At 40.7% G+C, this 26,095-nt stretch overlaps 1 protein-coding gene and 1 long non-coding RNA gene across 3 annotated transcripts in view; one reads left to right on the top strand and one right to left on the bottom strand.

Annotated features, from left to right (window-relative positions):
- ctdp1 (CTD (carboxy-terminal domain, RNA polymerase II, polypeptide A) phosphatase, subunit 1) overlaps positions 1-26,095 on the top strand; it is an 88,108-nt gene that overhangs the window by 10,900 nt on the left and 51,113 nt on the right. Inside the window, exons 8-11 of one of the 2 annotated variants that reach the window (XM_074614523.1) lie at positions 3,592-4,620; positions 11,654-11,795; positions 11,929-12,159; positions 15,453-15,600. In XM_074614523.1, the coding sequence (XP_074470624.1) occupies positions 3,592-4,620; positions 11,654-11,795; positions 11,929-12,159; positions 15,453-15,600 (1,550 nt within the window). The remainder of the gene's footprint in view (positions 1-3,591; positions 4,621-11,653; positions 11,796-11,928; positions 12,160-15,452; positions 15,601-26,095) is intronic. The other variant, XM_074614525.1, reaches the window with a different exon arrangement.
- On the bottom strand, positions 68-7,356 carry LOC141754995 (uncharacterized). The gene is made up of 3 exons (XR_012590749.1): positions 6,920-7,356; positions 6,268-6,363; positions 68-416 (listed from the first exon to the last, which is right to left on the bottom strand). It is a non-coding gene; the product is annotated as an uncharacterized LOC141754995 (long non-coding RNA).

Genomic DNA, 26,095 nt, shown 5'->3' with positions numbered 1-26,095 from the left:
AGTTAGTTTGATTATTTTATATGTGACTTTGCAGTCATTTTTGTATTGAAATATGTATAGATATTGGACAAATATCTTTATTAATATCAAAAATAATAAAAACATATCTAAAAAAAAAAAGCATGAAAGATGCACCAACCATGCAAATAGTTATCTCACTTAACATAATATAATCTGTAAACCCAATCCCCCTTATACTTACCTGTCATACTAACCTGCAAAGAGAAATACAAGATAATCCTAGCACTTAATCAAATACTGTTATCATTTATATTAACAGACTTGGTCACATCATTTATCATAGAGAGTCACTCAGGCTGGACACGGACAATAAAAAGGCATCAACACTGCATTCATGTGCAGCCAGCATCCTGAGTATTCATCTGTCCAGCAACCTCATCATGAATCAGACGTACCTGTCAATGAACAAGGATACGGCGCCTGGGTTAGCTCAGTTGGTAGAGCGGGCGTCCATGTATTAAGGCTTGGTCCTGACCGCGGCGGCCCGGGTTCGAATCCGGCCTGTGGCCCTTTCCACATCCACTCTCCTCCCCCCTTTCAAGACACTGTCCTGTCATAAAAATGGAAAATGCCCCCAAAAAAATAACATTAAAAAAAAAATAAAAAAAAAATGAACAAGGATAGACCGTCTTGAATGGCTCCGATACTTTCACCTCCGTAGGTCCCTCTGCGGTGAACTCAGTGTTATTCTCTTCATCATCATCATCATAGCAGGAAACAAGCTGCTTGGAGCCAACCAGTGTGCCTCCTTGGGGACTTTTGTAGAACCCCCCCCCCCCATTTACACCCACTCTCAGGCTGTCTCATCAATTAGTGAGAACTGGTGGTTTGTACTGATCCCATGTTTCAACAGCTGCCAGGCTCAGCAACGGCCCTCATATTGCTGATACATTGGAAAAAGAATAGAGAGTTTGTTATGTGGTTAAAACACAAGCTACAGTTTGCCCAAAGCAGATGTGGTCCAATGCAAATACAATCTCTTTCCCTGAAGCAGCTCTCTTGCTGCTTTGGAAGATAAATAGTTTATGTAGACATGATCTAATGATCTCTATCACATGAACAACATGCACACATTTACATAAAGGATTTGACCAAGTCAGAAATTCTCTTGATGGTGGCTACTGTGTTTTTTTATATTTTGTAGTTTTTAATACAATTCATAGTTGCAATTGTATTCCTAAAACAAATACATTATAAAAAACCAAGCTGAAAGGTACTAAAACGCTTCGTAGAGATGCAGGGAACCGCTGAGTCGGGTCATAATTTGACTCATTAATATACAAATATTGATTTGTGAAGCTTTAAGCACACTTAAAAACATGCCTATACATTTGCCAATATCTTTTTGACTACAGAGGGGACATATTTGGCCTGTGATCATCACCATCTGAATCATTATGTGATGTGAAATATTACACTGTATCAATAAATACACTGTCTGGCCTGCACGATATGAGCAAAATCTACGATGCGCGATAACATTGTTAAATGTCGCGATGATGATATGACTTGCGATAAATAAACAAATATTAAAGTGTGCATATTAGCTATACTTATGTCAGTCTGGTTGTGAGCAGATTCAAATATCGCTTTTCTACATGTTCACATCATGTGAACAGATGCATTGATAAATTATTGGTTTTAAACTTGCGAAGATTTTTTTGCACTTACTTACAGTAACGAGCTAAGTTGTCGTCAACTCGAGTAACAGTTCTTCACTTCGCTGTCTTAAGCCTTGGGCCCTGTTTAATACCGGTTTTCGGTAACCTTCCCTAAATAAAATGAATTCTTATTTATTTTGCGTTTCAGGTCATTTGTGATGTGTCTACCGCGCATGTTCATGTTGTGATGAGGAAAAATGATGAAAATAGGATTTATCAGCCAGCAGTAGTCACTGTCCTGTAGATTATCAGCAACTCTTGATATTGAGATGCTGCAAACAGCAATCTAAAAAGTCTTTGCTTTGCCTTTGAGGATGTATTAAACACTGTTGAAAGGTTTTGCCCACAGTCTAATTTGTTGCATTGGTACTCTGAAGGCTGGTGTCCACTGGCCCGGGCCTGCTCTCGTGTGCCCTGCCTCCTCACATTATTTAGCTGCCCTCTACTCTCCATCCAGCCCTGCGGTTCCAAGTGATACAGTACACTGCACTTCATCATCACTGATGTTACGCAGAGTTAACAGCACATTGTTCTATCTCATTCAGAAATGAGAGGATACTTTGCCTCCAAAAACCATAATTCTTATTTTTCAACAGTCTGTCAGCTGTCAGTCTGACAGTCTCAGTATCAGCACCGCTGTCTTGTTGTTGACAGGTTATCACTTGAGAATTTTATTTTCACGCTCAAATAGTCACTTGAACTGGAGTGACTCCAAGGACTCTGATTTGCCTCAGAGGGAGATTCTACAGCAAGAGTTGTCTGCCAACACAGCAGCCTCAAATCTGGGTTATCCCCTGAGTAGAATCTGCACTAGTGTGAAATGTTAGGAAGGTTATTACTAAGAGGTTTATAATCACCGGGTCACAGACCCTCCAGAATGCATTAATGCTAACTAAGTACATGGTGAAAAAGGGACAGAACCGTCACTGCTAGAGAGGTTATATGGTGTCAAGTAGTGCGTGAAATCTCAACTAAACGGTGTTGCACACATCATGATACATCATTTAAAAGAACCTTTTTTTCTGAGATGTTCTAACTAGAAATTTGGGTGCTGATAAATAGATGATAAATTATCATATTGAATTATCGCCCAGCCTTATTTGTAAGTATGGAGTCCAGAAACTGACAAAATGTAGTAAAAGATATCAGAGAAGTCAAAAGTATAACTGTTTCCGTGTCTGTGTACTGTGTTTATCTACAACAGCAGCTAGATAGATAATTCTGGTAGCGGTTGTTGAACTTAAGAGAGCGGGGAGATGTGATTGGCCGAGAGGCGTGACATTATTTTATATAAAAGTGACTTTATGAATTAAAAAGTGGAAACTATTACTATGAAATAGATAAGGATGAAATGGCATTTTATAATAATGAATTGAGTTTTACTAATTTCTTGAAATACTTAACAAATGATTGTTTCATTTCCACAATTGTTCATGTGATTATTTTAGGGCTGCTGCCTCTTAGTCGACTAATCAGTCATTTTGGTCTTTGTCAATGAAGATTTCTTTAGTCATTTTCTATACTTTTTTTTCATGCTGAATTGCTTATTTCTAAGTGACCTATGAGCCCATCTCTGGTAAACACAAGATTTAAAGTGATGTTTTTGTGTGACTCTTTGTGGAGAAACTCAGTCTTACAGATCTGTCGATTAAATCAACTATCGATTAGTCGACAAAATCGTATGAATGTTTGTCGACTAAGAATTTCTTTGGTCGAGGAAAGCCTTGCATTATTTATTTAATAGTTATTTATCTAATATTGAACAGTCCATAGTTGTCAGGTTGGGGAAATCTGATGTAAATTGGCCTCATTGACACCAGAATCCTTTAATCTGTAGCTGTTCTTAGTGTTTCCTCACCTATTGATTGTGTGTCCTTGACTGCTGTGTGATCGCTTTGTCTTGTTCCAGCAGGAGGCCCGCCAAGTCGACCAGCAGAGAGCACAGAACCAGCGGGGACGCTCGGTGCCGACGAGCAAAACAACGGCCCCAGAAAAAAGGCGAAAGACCACAACATTTCTGGAAAGGACGAGTCCACAACATCTCAGTCATCTCAGGGAGTACCAACAAATGAACGGACACATCCCACAGGGGTTGTGGAGGATGAAACGGGACAGGATAAAGGGTCAGAGGCTGGGGCGGAGTCTGGGGCGGGGTCGAGGGAAACTCAGGTGGGCGACAGAACAAACGTTAAGGAAGATGATAGCAACAGGACACTGGTGACACGGGAAGCACAGGATAGTGCAAACTCATCAGCACCGAGCCACGAGTCCAATAACTTGGACTTTGACCTTTCCAGTGACAGTGACAATGACTCCATTACAGACAAGCCTCCCTCATCAGAGAGTGATAGTGAAGCCAAGAAATCTGGGCAGGAAGGAGTCACGCAAGAGCTTGGGGATGGGGATGGGGTTAAGGAAGGGGACAGTAAAGAAACCAGCTCCGACGCAGCAGAACCTTCAGGAGTTCTACTCCCAGACCCCGAACTGGGAAACGGCTGCTCAGATAGGAGAGAGCCAGAAACGGAGTCCCAGAATAGTGAACAATCTGGGGTCACCATGGGGGAGGAGCTGTTGGACCAGAGTATGGAGGATGAGGAGGAGGAGGAGGATGAAGCTGACATCGACCAGGACGATCACCTGATCTACCTGGAGGAGGTGCTGGAAAGGATCCACGCGGAGTACTACACGCGATACGAGGCCCATCTGAGTAAGGAGGCCTCTGAGATGCCGGACATGCGGAAGATTGCCCCGGAGCTGAAAAGCAAGACACTGGAAGGCACGACGGTCGTGTTCAGTGGGCTGTACCCGACCAACTACCCCATGGAGAGGACCCGAGAGTTCTACCATGCCAAAGCACTGGGGGCCAAGATCGGCAAGAATCTGGTTCTTGGCTCCCAAGATCCCAGTCGGACAACGCATCTCATCGCAGCAAGAGCTGGTACGTAGAAATGTATGTATGCTGTTGAACAAGCATACAGTAGTAAATATGACAATGACTGCGTTTACATGCACAAAATGTTCAGATTTTTGCTAAGCTGTTTACATGAAAATTAATATTCCGCTAATATTTCCGTTCACATGCAGCTGTGCATACTCCGATTAACGTAAACGGTGGTGGAATCGCATGACCGTGCGAACACGGCCTCCCTCTTTCATTCCTTCAACCACCTTTTTGAAAAGGGCGTTTTTGTGATATTTGCACTTATCCAAAAACCTGTTGATATCCAAGTTTTTCATAATGTTTAAAAGTAGGTGTGTTTCTCCTTCCGACCAGAAATGTGGGCTTTTCTTTTGGGGCATGCATCTCTGCAAACTGTCGGCTGGTTCAGTCGGCTGCACCGTTATGGCCAAAATGATAATCACAATTATCACGATTATTCATTGATTTTTGGGAGAAAATTATTTTATTGCACTTTCACATTTAGATAAACAGAGCACTGCTTTCTCTTCACTAATGTACAAATCTTTGCATTAAAATAAGACTGGTTCTTATTCACAGTGCATCTCCTAGAAGCAAAATAAAAATGCACCAAAACTTTTTACCCAAAATTAAATCAACAGAGCACTCGCTTTCATGCATCAAAATAAGACTTAAATAAGGTTCATCTTCACCTAAATTCGGTGCATTTTCGTTTTGCCTGTGTACTCTCTGTTAAAATCAATATTATACAGTATATTATTTCTACTCTGGACTGCAGCCGCAACATTCAGGAATGACCACTCCCAAAAAAAGTAAAGCCCAAACTTCTTGATCACTCCCTGGTGGCTGGCTGTTAATTTAGGAAGCGATTGATTTGCCATAAAAATCCCAAGTGTGACGCATATTCTGAATGCATGTCATGTCCAAAGAATGCTCCTAAAACCAGAATAATATCAGCATATCGCACATGTCTTAATCGGAAAAAGGCCTAATTCCGAATATCCAAATGGAATATGCTGTTTACATGACCCCCATCAAATTTTAAATATTGTCATATTCTGAAGAATGGTGGAATATTAGTGTGCATGTAAACGTAGTCAGTGAAATCTTTCTAAAGTTTTCATGGTATTATTTTCTTAAATTTGTCCTTTTATAGAGCCTGTCTCATTCTGGATTTTGAAGTCTGAAGCTGATATTTAGAATAACCTTTAGTGCTTCTTTTGACCTGCGTATTTTCATTTTGTTCCTTTTTACTGAATATAGTCGAGGTATTATTAGTAGCTAGCAGCGAGCTGGAACCTTTCGTAATTGGTGCAAGTCATGATTTGCTAATGAGGCTAGCATTCAAGAAAGGGTCACGCAAGGCTCGTTTAAATGCCATGCTTACTGACATATTGGCAGATTTGTGTGTCTGAGCCCTTGTCAAAACGTGACCGAAAGACTGAGCAGAGATAATTGAGATTGAATACACTGTCATCATAGTTAATGTATCTCAGAGGTCAGCCATTCCAGTGTGATGAGCTCTGGTTAACTGTAGAGACCTCGGTGGCACCTCTGAAGCAGCAGCAGTCGGAAATGTTTAGTTTGCATTAGCAGTAAATGAATACAGCTCCGGCACTCTAGTATAAAGAGAGTGCTGAAATCAGTGAGATAAAGTTGTACTACATTATATGTTTGCATCATTCCCTGTGAATCCCTCGCGAGTATGTAGGTAACCTGAATCCAGTGCAGGAATGGCAGACTGCGCCATAATAAAAACTGCTGTTAAGGCAAGGCAAGGTAATTTAATTTTTAGAGCACCATTCAGAGACGAGGCAATTCAAAGTGCTTTACAGGGGCATACAAATACACGAGATAATAAATTATTAAACATAACTTTAAGAAAACATTAAAATTGCACTTAAACAATGAAAAGAAAGTGAAGACAAGCAAATAAGTTGTAAAAAAATTAGAAAGAATTTGCATTTTTAAAAAGCAAAAGCAAGCAAATAAATAGTTACAGATTAAGAATAAGTTATGTGTCTAGTTTATTGGAAAGCCACAGCAAACAATAACGTTTGAAGCCCTGATTTTCAGTTTCAGGAAACCTCAGGTATTCAGGAAGTTTGTTCCACAGGTGGAGGATTAGTTGCAGCATATAAATACATTGAATGGCTATTGCAGAAAAAATGCATACCATAAGTAGGATCAAAAATGGGGTTTGTTTTTCATGAAAATCTTAAGGATTATCACTTGATGTGAACACAGTTGGCATGTTTTGCGTGTAAAGCTGAGATCATATTGTTGTGTCAGGTATCTGGACCTCTGTGCTCCTTACCTGTCGGCTTGTTTTGAAGTTCTCCTGCACACTGGTGGCCAAAAATGTATTGATGCAGCTTTAAATAATAATGTCTAAAATTGATTTCCGCCTAGTTCCTTGAGACTGCTCCTTCTCTGTTGGCCCACTTGATTGACACAGTTCGCTGCCTTCTGACATTAGTGAACGCTGGAGGCTGTTTTTGTTTTTCCCCCCAAATGGGTAAGGACGTCAAATCAAAAAGCTGGTGAGAAATGTATTCTATGGAGGCTGGTTTTCCACTTGTAAGACCAAGATGATGCTGAGGCTGAATGTACTGCCTTGATGGCCCATCCCATCATGTGGAAAACTGTTGGTTGCGAAATGTCTTGTTTTTGCAGTGTTGATCCGGCCAGTTGTTTTTTAAAGGGCAGGTCCATCTGCATTCTGTTCTGTTTTGTTTTTTTTAAAACAGAAACGCCCACTCAGCCGTTGCAAAAAGCATTGACGTAGGTTACCACAGTGAATGAATCAATGAGGTAATGATCACTGTGAATGCTGGCACTAGCTGAGTCAACGTTAATCGTGCCAAGTTTGGAAATAACTGAAAGGGTTAGTTTGGATTTTTTTGAAGTGGGGTTGTACGTATACTCCCGCGTTCTGCAAGGTCAAATTTATGTTTTTGTGAGTGGAGTCTGGTAGCTTTGAAAAGAGCAATATAACGACTTCAGTTACCTGTCGGAAAGCACTGTCTAACGGCGAGGTAAAGCGGCTGCGGACGGGAGCAGCAGAAAAACTTATTTTAGCCACCTAAAAAAAAAAATCAATATCAGTTTAAGTATACGCTATATTTAGAATATTTTCACTGCTTTACCTCACCATCAGACAGAACTTTCAGACAAGGAACTGAAGCCGTTGTATCACTGTTCAAAGCCACCAGACTGCATTCACAAAAACAGTAATTTTACCTCACAGAACACAGGAGTTGCTGGTCTACTGCTGCATCGATCAGTTAGTTTGTTTGGGTTGTTGTGTGACTTTCGGACACAAACTAACGCGTCATCCACACAGCGGTACATTGCTTAGCGTCCGTGCCGGTACTCCTGTCTGCTTCTCCAAACTGGGATCGTGCAGACCGCCATCTAAGTTACTGTACATAACGTTAATACACTGACTATAAGGCTGTATATATATACTGTGTATATATAGCAGTGTCATCATGCAGAAACTGACGTCAGGTCCCGTGGAAAAAAGTTTTAGATGGGCTTGGGAAAATAGCATTTTAATACTAAAACATCTATACTTAGACCAAATTTGAATATTCAGATTTGAATACATAAGGAACACCACTACAGAATGATATAAAAACCTAAAAAAAGTAAATAGATAAATCATGAACCTGCCCTTTAAGTACATTACTGTCATCTTTACTGTTTATATATATCCATATTCTGGTTCACAAGATACAAACAATACAACAAACACCGAAAATGCCAAAGCAGCTTTTACCCTGCTTAGAGAATGCTATTCTATCTGAAGATTACCAAAAGCGGATTCACGCCCGTATTGCTACCAATCCAGTTTACCTTCTGAAAACAAACACAGGAAGTGGCACCGTTGCCGTTGCCGTTGCCGTTGCCAGCCCCGCTGTGAGCAGCTCTTGGCAATCACTCATCTTTTGTACATCAAAAGGAGAGAAAAAATCAGCCCAAGATGGAACTAGAGCAGCATGAGCAGTAGGTCACTTCAGTCTGGAAAGAGCTGCTGGAAATGCCCATTGTGTTATCAGAACAGCACATTTGACAGTGACATTTCACAACAATTCATAGGGTTATATGTTTTCTTTACTATTATATTTCACACTGTATTCATTCAATGGGTGGTTACAGATGTAATACGGCTTTTTATAAGCAGCCCGACTCGAAATTTAGTGGGATTCTTTCTTCTTCTTTTGTGGACACATTTGAACCTATTAAATGCAGAATTATTGTAAGAGGGCAGCCAGTTACTGTTTACGTCTTTCTCTTATTTACACTTCATTTAAAAAAAATTTAAACCGTGTGTAATTACGTTATTACACGGAATACAGCTGTAACCCAAAAGCCGTACAGAAGGATTTCTGCCTGCCTCTTGAAACTCCCATCTCGCCTCTTCATGTCCTGCATGATTCCCAAAACACAAACTTAGATAGACACAGAAAAAGAAAATCAATGTTTTATGAACCACTGCCCTGATGATAGAAATGATGTCCTTTTACTTTTTTGATGATAAAACACTTCTTTTTGTTGCAGTTTTGTACCCACGCTAGCTGAATGACTCTATAGATGTTGTCAGTCGGGCTGAGATATCTCAACTATTCTATGTTTCGCCGTTAGATTATGTACTTTTTTTTGTGTATTTTGTCTGTTGACACTGTTACGTCGCCTTTTTAAGGCTATGGGAAAGACGGAGACGATAATGACAACCAAAGCATTTGAAGGAGTCAGAGTAGAAGTGAAAAACGAATGTGTTTTTTATTTTCAATTCAGGTACTCGCAAACAAAAGGTTCTCAAGATGTGGGGGAGGATGGGACAAAGTGGTCGTGCCAAACAAATAGAAATCAATATAACAAAACCAGGCCTGACTAATTCCTGCAGTACATCTAAAAACAAAAATGCAAACAAAGGGCCTGACTAGCTTATCCTCTGTATTCACCAAAACGAATACAGAGGTGGCACAAACCAATAATCCTAGGGTCTATAGACCAAAGTGAACTATGTGTGATTAAAAAATATTAGCATGTCAACATGCTCAACTAAGACGGTGAACATGGCAAACATTACCTGCCAATCATCTGTTACCATTGTCATTGTGAGTATTGTGTTATGCTCACATTGCTGCCTGACAGAGCCACTAGCACGGCCGTAGGCTCTAACCTTGTTGCTCTGTATCCTGGTGAGCATGCATCAAGGTTCAACTGAATAATGTTTATTTTCTTTTAGCAAATTTAAAAAATCATTATGGAAAATGGAGATAATTGAAAATTGAGAACAATGTATTGCTGTGCTTTGCTGTCAAAGTGAATGAAAAATACTATAGAAGAACATCCCTTTGAGCAGTTTGTGATAATCAGTAGGGATGTCAAGGTGAGGACATTTTCCCACCGGTTAATAAACTTGTGACAACACTGCTGTTACCGATTACACCGGACATTTTACAAGAATAGATGCTCAATATATGTATATGGCTTACTTTGGTCTTTACCGTTGGATGGCTGTGTCTCTGGCCTCTCGGGTCGAGCTTTCGCTGCGGTGCCGCAGGTTTCCATCTGGCGCCGCTGCACCGCGCACAGCGGCTGTGACCGCTCCGTCCTCCGCACAGCTTCATACCAAAAGTTTACAGATTGCCTCGTTAACGTTATGGTTTCCTATAAGCATTGGGTTTGAATCCGAAATATTTAAATAGGCCTTTTGCTTTTCACTTGGACACCAAATCCTCCACCATCGTCTGTCATCTCTCTCTCGTCCCGTGTGTGAAATCTGACTCCTGCTACTCTGTGCTGAGACTCCGTATGGAGCAGACTCTTTTACTTTCAGTTTATAATTGCTACAATTATAAACTCGTCTATTTATAGCGTCCCTCTACATATTGATAACACGCTTAGTATTTTACAAATTAGAGTTTTTTTATTTGATGATCTTGGGCGCTGATATGTGAAAATTAACTAAATGGGTTTTATTTCTATAAAAAAAAAGCAAAGTGACTGTGACTGTGTGCAAGTAATGTAATCAGTGTATGCCCGAACACCGTGTAACACCGGTAACACAGACTACCACAGCAAGCCTAACAGGTAGCACAACACGAAAGGGGCACTGCATACTGTGCACAAGGGAATGTGCCCAAACAGTTTTATTACCTCCGCCAAGGCCAAAGGCCTTGGGCCAAGGAGGCTATGATTTCACCGGCGTTGGTTTGTTTGTTTGTGTGTATGTTAGCAGGATTATTCCAAAAGTTCACTGGATTTGAATGAAAACTTTTGGAGGGGTTGAGTGTAGCAATGAACAATCCATAAGATTTTGGTGGCGATCCGGATCGTGATCCGGATTCAGGAAATTTTTAAGAATTACAATCAGCCTGAGCATTAAGACCACAGGGTATAACACATGCGCAGTGTGACTAATGACGCATGACCCCGAAAAAAGCGGTAGATGACGTGATGACAGACAAAGTAGTGTAACATTATACAGACATAACAAGGCTGCTGAATGAGAGGCATCCGCCGATACGTTACACGGAAACACACACCGTGTTAATAACGAGCCGACCACCTCACGGTATGGCCACCTGCGAGCTGTGATCTGTTTTTAAAGTCAGGCCCCTCGGCGGAGGTCTGCGCTCTCCGAGTGCCATTCTAGGTCGATATGTGATTGTTCCCCATGCATAACTAAAACAACCGAGAGTCAAAGATTCAATTTGGTGTCTTTGTGCCTCACATCAATAAGAATTATTCAAGCAGAGACGCTGCTCTCTGTGGATTTCACCAAACAAAACCTGGCTTTCTGGATTTCTAAGAAAGCTATTGAGTTGGCAGAAAAGTGAAAAGAAAGTGACTCCAAAAGAGAAATCGTCCTTGTTCTCTTTCTCATAATATTGACCAGGTAATTATTTTCTCCTCCAGGAGAGAGAGTCTGATCATTGATCTGAATTATTCAGCAGACCCAGACTGTGTGTTTTTGTTTATTGCTTTTGATTGTACGGACCTGTTCTCATTTTCCTTTTTCATTCCTGTCACCCAGGCACCGAGAAGGTTCGTCAGGCGCAAGGCTGCACGCACCTCCATGTTGTCAACCCCGACTGGCTGTGGAGCTGTCTGGAGCGCTGGGAGAGGGTGGAGGAGCAGCTGTACCCACTGAAGGAGGACTACTCCAAGACGCCAAGGTAAAGGAGCTGTTTAATGAGAACCAAACCTACATGTGAACTTAAGAAAGTACTGCAGTTGTTGCTAACATATTAACCACAATACGTCAAAATCTGTAGATAATTCCAAATCTTTTTTTCTTGTCTGTTGAAGGAGCAACAGTCCAGCAGCATTCCCTGACATTCAGGGTGCCCTGCAGAAGCATATTTTCCACCCAGCTCCCATCCACCACAGACCGTCACCTCCAGCCCCGGAGGTTCGAACCTATGACCCCGTCACGGGGAAGCTGATCCGCAGGGGCCCTCAGGTGCCACGGCCTCCGTCCTACCTCCAGGCGTCAGGGTGTTTGTTGCTCTCTGATCACAGAGAGCAGTCTTGTCTCAGGTAAGAACAGAATTGGAGCAGTGTAATATAATGAGGAAATATTGATCTAAAACGTATTCTTATTCTGCAGGTAAACAGTAGGAATGTCATATATGCAATTTTTGTTTTATGCCAACATAAGTGTGAGGGGGCTTCAGTGCATTTAACCCATGCTGCCTGTTGATGTTTTGGGTCTAGGGCTGCCCTCTCTTAGTCGACTAATTTGTCGTTTTGGTCTTAGTCGACTAAGACCAGCATTTTTTATGGTGGGGGTTAGTCGACTAAGAATTTCTTTGGTCGAGGACAGCCCTATTGGACACACACACACACACAGGTCATTTCTTACCTGCAAGAGGTGATTTAGTTTAGTCTTTGTTACTGTTATCGATGCTATAGTTGCCACTTCTCACTAGAATTACATGTGTCATAGCTAGAGCTGACATGTCTATCAATGTGCAGCATGTGATGAAAAAGTTTTGACTTTTGAAACTTGGAAAAGTCATGGAATTTGAAAATGTTCCAGACCTGGAAGGGTTTTGGAAAAACATGAAATCCCCAAAGTTTTTGGGAAAAGTCATGCAAAAACGTCATCGCCACTGCACAGCACTGCGTCGTGATGCATTCTCGTCAAATGACCAGGCTGCATCAGAGTGTTGTTTTAACCAAACCAAACAGGTTAGGTGTGAAAGAACCTTAGGATATCTTGACTTTTAGATCAAAACACATTTTTGTACATATCAAAATACAAGAAATACTTTAAAACAAGGATAAGAATACATAAAACATAACATAAAACACGCTTCAGGTTATAAGAGTATGGTCACACACATAATTGTCTTTTTTTTAACCATGATTTTAAATTAATTTTAAATGCAGGTGATTATAACGTGAAAGTGAAACTTAACGCCGGTAACAGCGGTTCCTTGGATGAAAGCCTTGTTTGTTGGACCCGTCCACCTCCCCTCCCCGTCCACCCTGTGTGTCTCTATCGCTCTTTAAACTACGTCACCACAGTCACTCCCGGAGCACTTTCTCAGAGTGTTTATTGTTGCCGCGTATAGGTTTATGTTGTAGTTAACTGAAAGCCTGTTACGTGTCATATAGGCGTTAAAGGGTGCATTGTGCGTTGGCATCACACGCAACAAAGCATCTGTATTTGACGCCCTGGGAATGAGAAAGGACATGCTGCTCTCACTGAAAACGCTGACTGTCCTCATCGTAGATATTCCACAATCCCCTCTTGCCCATATTGCCCAGCCCTTAACATATTGACAGAAATAGTGGACATCCTCTTACACAGCATCCAGAAAAACCCTTGGGGGTAGTAAAGACCTATAGCATGTAAAAAAAAAAGTGAGAGTTATGCTATCGATGTATCTCTGTTTAGTACTGAATGCAGAATGTCTTATAAGAGATCTTAAGTGTATTGATTTGTCCTCCGGGCCTCATTTCCATCCCTCCCTTCTGTGTGAACTAAAACAGCTGTTGATGTAGTGCTACACTACTTTGTGAATCACCCTCAGTGGAGACATGCAACAAACCTTTTTATTGTATGGATTGTTTATGGCGATGGGCGGCGGTGTAGCTCCCAAACGAGCCTCCAAACTTGTTTTGGTGTATTTTTATCTGCATCTGCACTTTGGGGCATAAATAAAGCACAATAAAAACCAGGCTACTTTATGCTACTGGGGGAAAACTCTCTCTTCAACAGTGTAAAATACTAGTCTTAGAAAAGTGTTTCATACCATCCAGTTATATAAATATTTGATTTTCCAGTCATGTCCTCATTTAATTTTCAGTTTGGCAATGATGTGGCAGGTTCAAGAAAGGCTTCACAGTTCCTCAAAGTCACCTCTGTGATCTCCCACTCCGCGTGTCATTCATCCGTCAGTCACATATGCTAATGAATAGCGTTTATTTGTTTGGTGTTTGTTAGGCGCCACAGAGAGGCTGTGGCCTGACTTCTTCACACAACTCTAGACGAATAAAAGTTAACTGAATGCTGCTAAGTGAATTGAACATATCTACGACGATACTCTGTAATTAATAATCACAAGCATAAAATTGGCCCACTTAATTCATGGATAAGAGGCTCTGTGCAGTTTTCAGGGAGTTGCATAAACTTGGATTTAATCATCAAAGAAGATCTGTTCAATTAAGCACCGCCGAGAGGAAGAATGGACTCTTCCTCTTCCCACTTGCGTAAGATTTACATCTAACGGGCCCTCGTTACAGAGAGAAAGCCTTCGCTCTTCCTATTGTTGGTTTCCAGCCTCAACCTTCAATCTGCACTCTACATCCGCAAATCCTCTGTGATATGAAAAATGTGTTGATTATGTTCAGTGTTTGCAAATGAATGCTGTTCCCTGCGATTTCTGTGGAGATTAACTGTAACAAGAGAATCCATTTAAAATGGAGCTGTCAAATTAACACATTAATTTAGATTAATTATAAAAGTAATAACGCATAAAACAAATAATGCAAATTAACGCATATTATTTAATGTTTATGTTAATTAACTGATGTACCGATGTTACTGTTAGTTGCTGCTTGTTGAATACATTTCCAACCAGTTAGTGTATTAGTAAATAGTATGTTAAATAGTTAAAAAAAGACTGTTATGGCCACATTGGCTTAACTTAAGATAATCTTATGTTACAAAAATGTGAAAACTGTTATGGCCAGATTTTAGGTTAAGTGATAGGTGTATGTTTAATGATAAAAAGACATGTATTTGGAAAAATAATTGGAAATAAAACAATGAATTGATTTCCAATTCCCCCTTTTGATATTTCTATTCAATGTTTTACTCATGTACCACAGTAATGCAATGTTTTTGAGTTGAAATATCTTCATTTGAGGGCTTTTCCAAAAAAATATTGATACTTGCAAATCTGCGATTCATTTGCAATTAATTTGATTTAATAATCAGCATATTATGTAATTAATTCCATTAAGAATTTCAATCAATTGACAGCCCTGATTTAAAAATAGAACACACAAGCAAGATAACAACATTTTTTAAAAAGTAATTATCTCTTACCTCTTTATAAAACAATGTAAATAAGTATTCATTTTCAGTGATTTAAGCGTGTTTCTTGATTGACTCAGTTGACTGGTTTGTCAGTTTATTCAATTAAACATTTTTTTTGCAGATACTAATGATATTGATAGTGTAGGTAGAGATATTACCGGGGTCACATAAAAGGTCTCATATCTTCATCTTTCTGCCTATTTAGCTAACTAGCTAGTTAGCAATGATGCTGTCTACATTCATAGTGTTTTATGCTCATGTGTCTGTTGTTTGACCACAGGGGAACTTCAAAGCAAGATGAGGCGGCGGGGTGCAGCCAAGACGACGAGCAGCCGGGACCGTCTCGTCGGAAACGACAGCCGAGCATGTCGGAGACGATGCCTCTATACACACTTTGCAAGGAGGATCTGGACAGCATGGACAAAGAGGTAAGTCAACCCCTTTACAAAAAAGAAAATGTCTCACAAAGAGTAGGAAGGCTTGGAAATCTATGATGTTAATGAGCCTGTTAAAGATGGAGATTAGTTGGTGGTCTTTAAGAAAAACTGCGAGAGACGGGGAAAAAACTGTAAATACAGTTATCAAGTCATTCAAATACTGTTCAGCATTGACTCTGTGTTGTTTTTCCAACCATGAAATTCCCGTTTCAACCTCACAGCATGGTATAAGTGCATCTACCTGCAATATCATTGCGCTGCATTGGAGGGCCAAACTGTGCCAGTCACCCACAATCAGACAAGCTTTGTCGATGTCACAATTAGCATCAATGATTGTCGGATGGCTTGCTGTGTTTGGCTCTGAGTAGATTCGAAAGCTCCTGCATGAAGACGTCCTCGTCGTTTGGACTTTTCTTTCACTCCTACTTTCCTGTAAGAGCCTTCTGCTCTGCTCTCTTTTGCAGTGCTGATGGAGCTCTAATGAAGTATTTATTTACAAACTCAGCACTTACTGCTTCCTTACTCCACAATAAAAGTCTTTCACTGGAAAGATTTTTATTGGTGAGCAGTTGCATGGTGTGTTGAGCAAGGTTAGTGGTCAATTAGTCCGACTCAATGGATGTAGACTGCGGAGTATGAGCCTGCCGTTGGCCGCGTATTTCAACCAGCATTCTCTTCCCCACATGTTATCTTTGCAATCTATTTTGCAAGGGCACCATCGCTGCATCCTGGGCTTAGTGCCGCCCAAGACGATTTGGATTGATTTTAAAGAAATACAAAACAAGCCAGATCAGTTTTTCCCCTTTATACCAGAATGATAATGTATGGAGCCAGACCTTCCTTTAGCGCTGACACAGCGTTGTGGATATAGGTCTGATTATGCGAGACTAGTGGTCTATCTATTTCATAGGATTAAGGGTATGGATATTTGTGTAGTCAGGCAGTAAGGACTTGTGAGGTTTTTGTGGCCTTGTTTTCTTTGTTCCATCTGGTGCCTGTGTGCAGTTTGTCACGTGATCTAGTCTTGTCATTTGTTTGTACAACTTTTTATTCCATGTTGCATCCATCTTCCTTCCTTTTTCCGGCTTATCTGACATTCAAGTCCTTACATCAGTCTACTTTCTGCATTATGTATTTTTTTTTGCCATCCTGGCGAGGCAGGTGAAGTGATTACTAATGTCTGAGTGCTCTGCACCTCCTGCCTGGATAATACTCTTTAATGGAGGCTGAATTCTGCTAATGCTTCCTCGGAGAGAAATGTGCAAAGCAGATCCTTGAGATCTGTCAAGGGCCTCTCGGCAGGTGATTATTCCGAAGAAAGAAAGCTCTATGGCTTGTTCACACGGGGGCCTGACGTGACGAACCATGTTTGAGGTGAAGTCACGTGTTGGCTAGCAGTAATTATTTTTTCTTTCTTTTTTTTATATAATGACAATATGTGATTGGAAAGCTGCATTGGTTGCCGCTCAAGTACTCTTATATTTTCCTTAAAGAGGACCTATTATGCTTTTGTGCTGTTTTCCCTTTCCTTTAGTGTGTTACATAATTTTTTGTGCATGTAAAAAGTCTGCAAAGTTACAAAGTCCACGCCAAAGGGAGTTACTCTCCCCAACAGAAACACTGCTCCCGAACTGCTTGAAACGCCTCACTTGAAGTCCTTAGCTTTTCTACTGTAACGTGGTGATGTCACCAAGTAACACATTTGCATAACGGCTAGTTTGGCACGCCCTCAAACAAGGCTAGTTAGAGCGGAGCTGGAGCGGAGTCCGAAGAGTTTGGTTCGACAATGGATGTAATGTGAAAGAAGTCGGTCGTAGTAACAAACCCACAGAGGATTATCATCCCACTCAGCCCTACGGAGCTTTTTTAACATCTTTCAGTTCATTGTTTTGGTTTTGCAGCCCATAGCTTTACCGTTTGGTTCACTTTTTCAACTCTCATCAACCTTATTTCCTTATTTTCGGGCTGAGTGAAATGATCGGACGGGCTTGTTGTAGTCCTGCGACAGCCACCGATGCCAGATCTTTTTCTCTTTTTTTAGTCAGAGCATTTGATTTATTGATTGCTGTCCAGATGTAAAGAGAATTTCAACAAATATAACAAATATAACAAAAAGTTCAGGATAAATACATTTACTGCATAGTGGAGTAATGCTTATTGACTGGAGCTAATGTGCTGCACACTGTTCAGTCTAGCAATGTGCCAGTGAAGCACAAGCAGAAGCAGCCTTTTGCAGAAGTTTTTTTGGGGTAGGATGAATTTATATTAATGATGCACACATGATGAGAAAAAAATGCATATAAAGGAAAAACTTCACAAAGAAACTACAAAGTATCTTTGTGGACTTCTCTCCTTGAACATTTTAGATCGAACACAGGTTATAGATCCTGCAAACGAAACGGCACTTTAAGTTACATTTTAATTGAATGATCTGGGTGTCGGTGTGATTGGTCATCCTTTAAATGACGAACCAACTCCTGTTATTGGGATGCAAAGCAGCCTGCCGGGATATTAACTCAATTGAATTCTCAAGTTAAGTAACTTTGTGGCTGCAGGCGACGGCTCAGTCTGAGAACTGCTGTGCTATGCCTTTTCTGGAAATAGACTTTCTTCCTTTTTTTTTTCTCCCACTCTTGTGTGTGTGTTTGAAGGAGATGCACGGCAGCATAAAGAAATACTGCCTTAGAATATTGCCAAAGCCAACAGCTATTTAACATTTCTCTTTTAATTTTATATCCATATATCTCCGAGCTTTCAAAACGACGATGATAAAATCTCTTTTTTGTGTTTGAGGATGAAGCTTAGACATACTCTGTTGATTTTGCATGCATGTTGACTTATAAATGAGAGAATATTTGTCTAGACCCAAACATCTTATGTTAGAGCAGATAGACACACTTTTTTAATAGGGCTGTGCAATTGATCGAATTTCAATTACGATTTTTGGCTTTCGACGATTATGAAAACAAGATAATGGACATAAAAAGATTATTGTGCCACATTCCGTTTCGCAATGATGCTCTCGTTTTGTGCTGTGTTAATCCAGCGCACCCTCTTCCTTTACAGCGGTGCGCTTTCGCCCCGCTCGGTGCGTCAGGGACGGCCGCTCGCCGTGAGAGGATCCCCTCGTGGGAACTCTCGCCGGCGCTGGCTGGCCCTCCGCTGGCGTATTTCCTTTCGTGGTGGTGCGCCGTGACTGTTTCTGGGTCAGCTTTGAAAGGCCCAGGGGTGTAGGTGGGGCTTTACAGCACCTGCCGCCTGGACCTCGCTGCTTAGTGCTCCCTGTGCCCTCTCTCCCTGAGGGGAGTGACGGAGCTCCCTCCTGCTCCCGGTGTGATTGTCAACCGGGGCGGACTGTGTGTCGGGACTACAGCGATGTCGCTAACCCAACCGACATGTCTTGAAACATGGAGTCCATCTCGTTTACCATCCTATATGGGTGTGACTTTTTTTGCCGTTTCATCACCATTCATATGACATCTATAACAACCAGTGTGTTTATGATCAAATTGTTTACAAGAGCACACGGCTCTTCAGAGATCTCTCGCCCGCACCACATTGATGCATTTCACTTTAAAATGTAGGCTACAAAATCTTCTTTCTAAATGCATGATGATGTTTCCAAAGTCAATGAGTAATCGTGTTAAATAATCATTATCTCAATACTGAGCAAAATAATGGTGATTATGATTTTTGTCATAATAGAGCAGCTTTATTTTCTGATCCTTTCCTTACGGTGTTGCTCTTGTGTTTTTTGGTTTTGGAAAGGCTAAAAAAATAGACACCACCCTCCAAACTCTTTTACTGCCGAGTGTCTTCTGATTGAAGAAAAGGTATTTTTTTTTAAAACTAGAATTTGATGGTGTTGGAACCCAGTGATCCTTCCCTTTCTCGATGGGAGATGAAACAGTCATCCTGAAGGTAATTGCTGCCGGTGCAGCTCGATTTGTCCCTCAAGCAGGACACATTTTCAAAGATCACCTAGTGCACATCATCATGACGACTGCAGCAGGAAGCAAACTGGAAATTGTGTTTTTATTATTAATCTGGAAATGGTACAGGATGTCAGTGGATGGGTCAGGCTTGTTTTATGGTTATATCTGTGATGGTTACACAGAAAAAATTTTTCTCTCTCATATTTCTTTGATATAATGGTGTATTTGAAATGCATTTTCTTCAAGATTATTTAAATCAATGCAAATATGAATCATTATGTTGTGGAAAAGGAAGGCTTTGAGTCATTGTTGACCACACAGATGAATCGAATGCGTTGGGTTTTTCATCAGAGAGGATCTTGAGGAGAAGTTAATGGATATGGATTAATAATTGGATTAATAATGGATCTCAAATGGATTTGTCCCCACTTATAGTATGTGTTGTTTTATGTGGAAATGATGGAGGTCTTAACCTCTTTATGAAGATGTGCCAAATGATGAACAAGTTGAGAACTGATGCCACTAATGGCCGTAATTATTCATCTTGTGTGAACTCCTACAGAGACGAGATCCATCTGCCCTCCGTCATCACTCTCGGTATAGACGTTTTTCAGAACTACTGCAGAAAAGTGCCAAAGCAGTGTGCTTTTAAGTTTTTGCTTAATCAGCACTATTGTGCATTTAAACATTGTCACGGTAGCGTGGACGTGACATTAATTTTCTATCTTAATTAAAGGCCAACCTCTTGCTAATGTAGCACTATGATAGTTGAAGATGGAGTTGGTTAATGAGGTGTTCAGCGCTCACGCCGGCCATTGTTCCCCAAACACCAGCAGCACTTATTGTGCAAATGTGACATTTAAAAAATGCTTCAGCATAAAGCCGAGTGAAGATCTGATCATGTTTTGTCCCATCCGGTTGTTTTTGTTGCATAAAAAAGACACTGACCCCGACCCATTGGTTCAGGTAAAGCTCACGTCTTTCATTTTGAAGGCTTAAAAATACTTTCAATGTTGTAATATATTCAAAATGAAAATGTCAGGCGCTCATTTTAAATGTTATGAGCGTTCTAAGAGGCCTGAAAGTGAAAAAATGAAACCCAAACTTGACATGTACCTGCGTCTTTAAGACCTAACCTGAATTAACCCAACTGGACAAATTCAAGACCAGAAGCCGACCAAAGACCAGAGGCTATAGGTTTACTTTATTTTGTTTATTACGGACAGTTAGCTCACCAGGCTCATGCTCTGACTGTTTCCCTCTTCTCTATGGCCATTACATGTCTACTGGCAACACTGACATGCAAACAAGTGCTACAGTCAAAGAGGGAAAGAAATAGCTTACAGCTATGCTCGCCAAAAATTAACTTCTATACTTAATTTGCAGCAAACAAAAACACCACAATATGTAAATGTTCTGCCGCTAGGGGTCTCTCAGTCAAATCAATAATAAAATACAGAGTTTGGTGACAAGTAGCGTGGGATCATGGGAGTTGTTGTCTTCATCACCTTTGCCGTCATTGCAATCAGCTTCTCCCAATTAGGATTCCTTCAGTGTTCATTGTTCAGGAGGCTTTTACCGGGAGCCGAATTATCCGCAAACGAACGGACCAGGTGATTAAAACTGGTAAAAAACACTGAATAAAGCAGTTTCATGTTAAAAATTGGTGTTTCCCTGAGGCTGTTTGGAGTACAAAAGACATCCTGGAAGGGGTATGAGCCGAGCTGTCACTAACATTTGCTCAGATTGTTTCTTTGACAACTTAAGATCCAGACGTTCAGGAGTTTTTTAACGGGAGCCGAATTACCCACAGAGGTCTCCTCCTCTCCAAAACAAAGGGACCCAATGATTAAAAGCGGTAAAAACACTGAATAAAGCAGTTTCACGTTAAAAATCTGTGTTTCTCCAACACTGTTCGGCGAGCGCAGGATGTGAGCAGAGCTGCCGCTAACGTTTGCTCAGCCTGTTTCTCTGATAACTTAAGATCCAGAAACATGCGATGACTAAAATCCTTCATCCGGTTAAAATATATGGTTAAAAACGGATCAGATAATGACAGCTTCTGGCAGACATTCACAACGCTAACACATGTGCAAAGGGGATATGACGCCACTGACAGGCTACCAAATAGAACGTACCGTTATATAACATATGTCTAGTCGTTTTTAGACATTTTAATGCGGAAATGTTACATATTATACCTTTTTTTTTTTTTTTAAAGCATCTAAAATGTGACCAGAAAATACTCATGGACAAGTAGTGTCCTAGACAACAACAACAAAAAGGTGATGAATGAATTAGCACTCACTCATTAAAACAGAGAGAAAAGTGCTAATGAAAAGCGCTATTGATAAATTGATCTCACAGACCCGCTCGATAATGTTATCTTATTCTTCATGTAATATTCATGCTCATATTACATCACTGTCCACATACAGAAGCAGGTGCAACTACTTCAACATGTGCCACAGATCTTTGAGGCTGATACCCTTTTGCAGTGGCAGGCCCAAACAGATTGAGTTTATGTACCTGCATATTTTCAGTGTATAAATTGTATTAAAGTGGCGACTGGCGAAGTCAGTATGTCATAAATTTGTGATTTGGGGTGCTTACCACCACCAAGGCTCAGGAATTTCTGTCATAATTTGTTAGTAGGATTATTTACTTCCTGCAGGCATAACTAAATTATTCTACAACACCTTTTTATACTGTAGAAAATTAAAAGAAATTGACTCGAAGGAAGGGTCCTTTGTAGATACGCTGTATTTAAAATGTCACCCTCCTCGGACTGCCTCAGCTAAAGGGCAGTCTGTGATGTTCCCTAAACACTCTAGATCTTCAGGGCAAAGGGAAAGATCCAGTCTTAATTGGCTGGAGCAAAGTGCACATCTGAGTCAGGTAGACAGCCTTACATTTAAATGTCACCAGCGGTTACACGCTGCTATGTGTCAGTTTACGTGGAGCAACACGCGCACAAAGTTGCCCAGCAGAGAATCACGACAGCGTACCAACTGAGTGACCTTTCTTTGAAATTCCCTTGTTGGCTGCGTGATGACTGGCTGCATTCTCTTTCATCCACTGCTTTCAATTACACCATAATGCATTATATGGACTATGAGTCATTTGTTAGATGTTATTCGTAGAGGTCAACCAATAGTAAATTTTTAAAGGTTGATATAATAACGATAGTTTGGAACAGGAAAAAGACTATAGCTGATTAATCGGCCGATACCGCCACCCCCTGCGTAAAACAACGGCACTGTCAGAAATGAACGATCTTTGACTTTATTACGAACGATATAACTAACTTACATCAAAGTCAAAGTAATAAATATCTAACTAATTATATAAATCTGGAACTGAGCATCAAACTAACCATAATTTCTTTTTTGAAAGAGAAAGGTGAGAGTGAAAGGTTTCTCTGCGACACCAGTCGGAGTTTATGAGGTGAAATGAGAACACCAAATTAGTATGTAAGTTAAAGTAACAGTTGAATTATTTATTTTCCTCCCTGTCTTGTATCGTGGATAAAGAGCTGATATCTATCGCCAGAATAATATGTTGAAGGTTTTTTCATGGAGTTGAGAATTGCTTCTTGAAGAAAAAAAACAAAAACAACTCTCTAAATAATAAATAGGCTTGTCTAAAACACAATTTAAAGTCTGTGGTGCATTTACAAGTGTCAGGCCCCCTCCGCTCCCGATCTCGAAGTACAAGTTCCAATTTATGGAGTCTTTAACAGTTGTTTAGATTTTCCATTTCACGCCTTTGCCCGTTCTTGTGATGTTTGAATATTAATTACTTAATAAACCTCTAAATCTGCCATTGTGTGTCTGATTCTGTGTTAACAAAACCTGTCAAAAGTCCCAGACTCACTGCATGGCTCAATCGTGTGTAGTCTGAGGAGTTTATACAGGTCCGTCTGCTCTCTCCATCTCGATTTGTAGTGTTGTCATAGCTAAATGAACTATCTACCATTATAAGAAGTAAAAAACAGCCATTTATTCACATTTAATGATTTCCCTGCACATCTGAAGAAAGGGATAATGGGCCTTTTTCACAGCAGACATGTTGACTTGTCACAGCAGGAAGAGCGCAGGAGGTGATACAAATTTTGTTAATGATTGTTCAGTTCCATTAATTTGGTGCCTTCAAATGAAACTCATCAGCTCGTGTTTACAACACGGGAAGTCGCGTGCACGATATGCTTGGCGTTCAAGTGCTAAGCAACTGCAATATTAATGTTACTATTTGCATCTAGAAGCCACAGAGGCTAACAATTTAGCAAGCTAGCAAGCGGGTAACCTAATGCAGGAAAGGCATAATGACAGAGGAAAAAGGCAGTTTGGAATGTCAACATTTTCCTCAGACTTATTATACAATTACAAAGAATTACAACATACGACTAAAATTACAATATATTCACTTATTATGTATCAAAAAAATTAACTTCCATGGCCTCCGCCATTTCTGACAACGTCAACAAACACGTCACAAGTCGTGAACTCGGAGCTTTCAGAAACTTTCCACTTACGAGGTCACGAATACCACAAGACGGTGCGGTTCATATGGACTCTTCTCATGAACACGGTAAACACGACCTCATTTGAAGGCACTAATTGTCCCAGAGAGCCGAGCCAGGGTTATGACTTTTCTTTGCTCTCCAATACTTAGGTCTGCATTCCCTGATTAAAATACAGGTCACTGTATTGATGGTGGAATAACATTTTAACTGCCTTCATGTATGTAGGACAGTGTTTTTATCAACCACCTTTCAACTGTTCTGGTTCACAAAATGACATGAAATCCAGATACTACGAGTGAATGAGTAGTGAATGATTATTACACAGCCTAAGGTAAAAATGTAGACACAGGTCAGTGTTGGCTGTGACACGGGTGATGCCATCGGGGCCCTGAGAGTCATGGCTCATTAAGCCCGGGATCATAGGAGATCTAGCCCGGTCATCAGTCACAGTGATCTCAGCTCTCCCTCCGCCTGCAGCTATTGATCTCCAACATCCTTTGGTGAGATATAATCTTTGAGAGTTATTGGGGAGGACAAGCTTCTGCGTGGGTCTGCAGAATATTGAGGCTTACTATTGGATATTTTCCATGTTATTAAGGTAGACATAGGGTCACAGACTACTGTTTTTTTGTTGAAAATGTGTGCCTATATACAATCAGGCATAATAATGTTTTTGTTTTTTTTGTCAAACCGGATGGAGTCCCATCCCCTGCCACTGGAATCATGGGGTATATGAAAAAGCCTTTATCGCTCTTGTGGTTACAGCTTTAGTGTGAAGAATCGCAGCAGTCCCAACTGAGCTTCTACAGATATAAAATGACACATGGCTTGAAGGATTTGACTCAGAGGTTTCTGTTGATTTTAAAAGACACATTTAATTAGTTTCTTTGCAATAAAGTCCGAACTACGGTTCACGTTTTTGTTTCACTGCGCACATTTGATTTGGTTAGGTCTGGTTTCACATTGCGGAAGGCACTAAAGTACTATACATGACTTATTTACGTCCTGTCATCATCGCCTACTCAAGCTGCGTCTCCCGATACCTGTAATTGATTGGTTTGCAGACAGGCTTCCTCGACCTCTCGTAACCTCTCTCTCTCTTGAGTCGTTATTTTAGTTTTGTGAGTTTTTTTCCGACTGATTCCTGCTCTCCCCAGGCTACCACGGCTCATTTTGTTTTATTGCGTTGTTGAGAAGGAAGACAGGAACTTAACTTGGGGCCTCGAGGAGCTGCAGCATTTCTTCAGAGACAAACCTACACTGTACATTTACTGCCACTTAACGACTTAACTGCTAATTTCTCCTCTGCTCCGAATCGCCGACATGACTCCAAAAGGACTCACTCAGCCACACATTTCTCTGTTCTTGGCCGAAATGGACGTCTTTCGGTTTAATTAAAAGCATTCGTTTTTAAGGATTCTGTTATTGTACAGTTTTGTTGATTGTATTCTTATTTATTTTTGAATAAGAAGCATTTTCCAAAAGGTTTCGTAGGTTTTATACATGTTTGTAATCCTAACCTACCCAACGAACGAATAACCAAATAGTCGTATATTCGAGTCCAGCCCTAGTTAATGTCTTATTTGACAAAAACAACCAGCAAATTTTCTCATTTGAGAGTCTGGATTTAATTATTTTTCATCTTTTTTGCTTAAGAAAATGACAAAAACATTTAATAGCCCAGAATGTAACAGCAAAGCTGAAGTCATCAGTCTGCGTGTGGTGCTGTCCGTGGTCCTGAAACTGTTTATGCATTTCACTTGAGTTTCACAGCCATAGTTTAAAAAAGCAGTGAGTTACAAGACATCAGACCAGCGCAACAGGGTCAGGTGCAGCCAGCCGACGTGCCGACACAACCGGCTCCCAGACGAGCCGCTCCATTATCCAAACCAGACTCCATCCATCCGTCCGTCCCTAAAGCTGGAGCGCTATGAATATTCTCCCCTGCTCCGGTTTCCATTTGCACACAGTCCTTGGCAGCCTGACAGAAATATCTTCAGTCATCTGACTGTGTGGCAAGGTGTCC

Source organism: Sebastes fasciatus, chromosome 17 (assembly GCF_043250625.1).
Source record: "Sebastes fasciatus isolate fSebFas1 chromosome 17, fSebFas1.pri, whole genome shotgun sequence".
NCBI lineage: Eukaryota > Metazoa > Chordata > Actinopteri > Perciformes > Sebastidae > Sebastes > Sebastes fasciatus.
The sequence above is the reverse complement of the archived record's forward strand: the minus strand, read 5'-3'. Positions and strand labels throughout refer to the sequence as shown.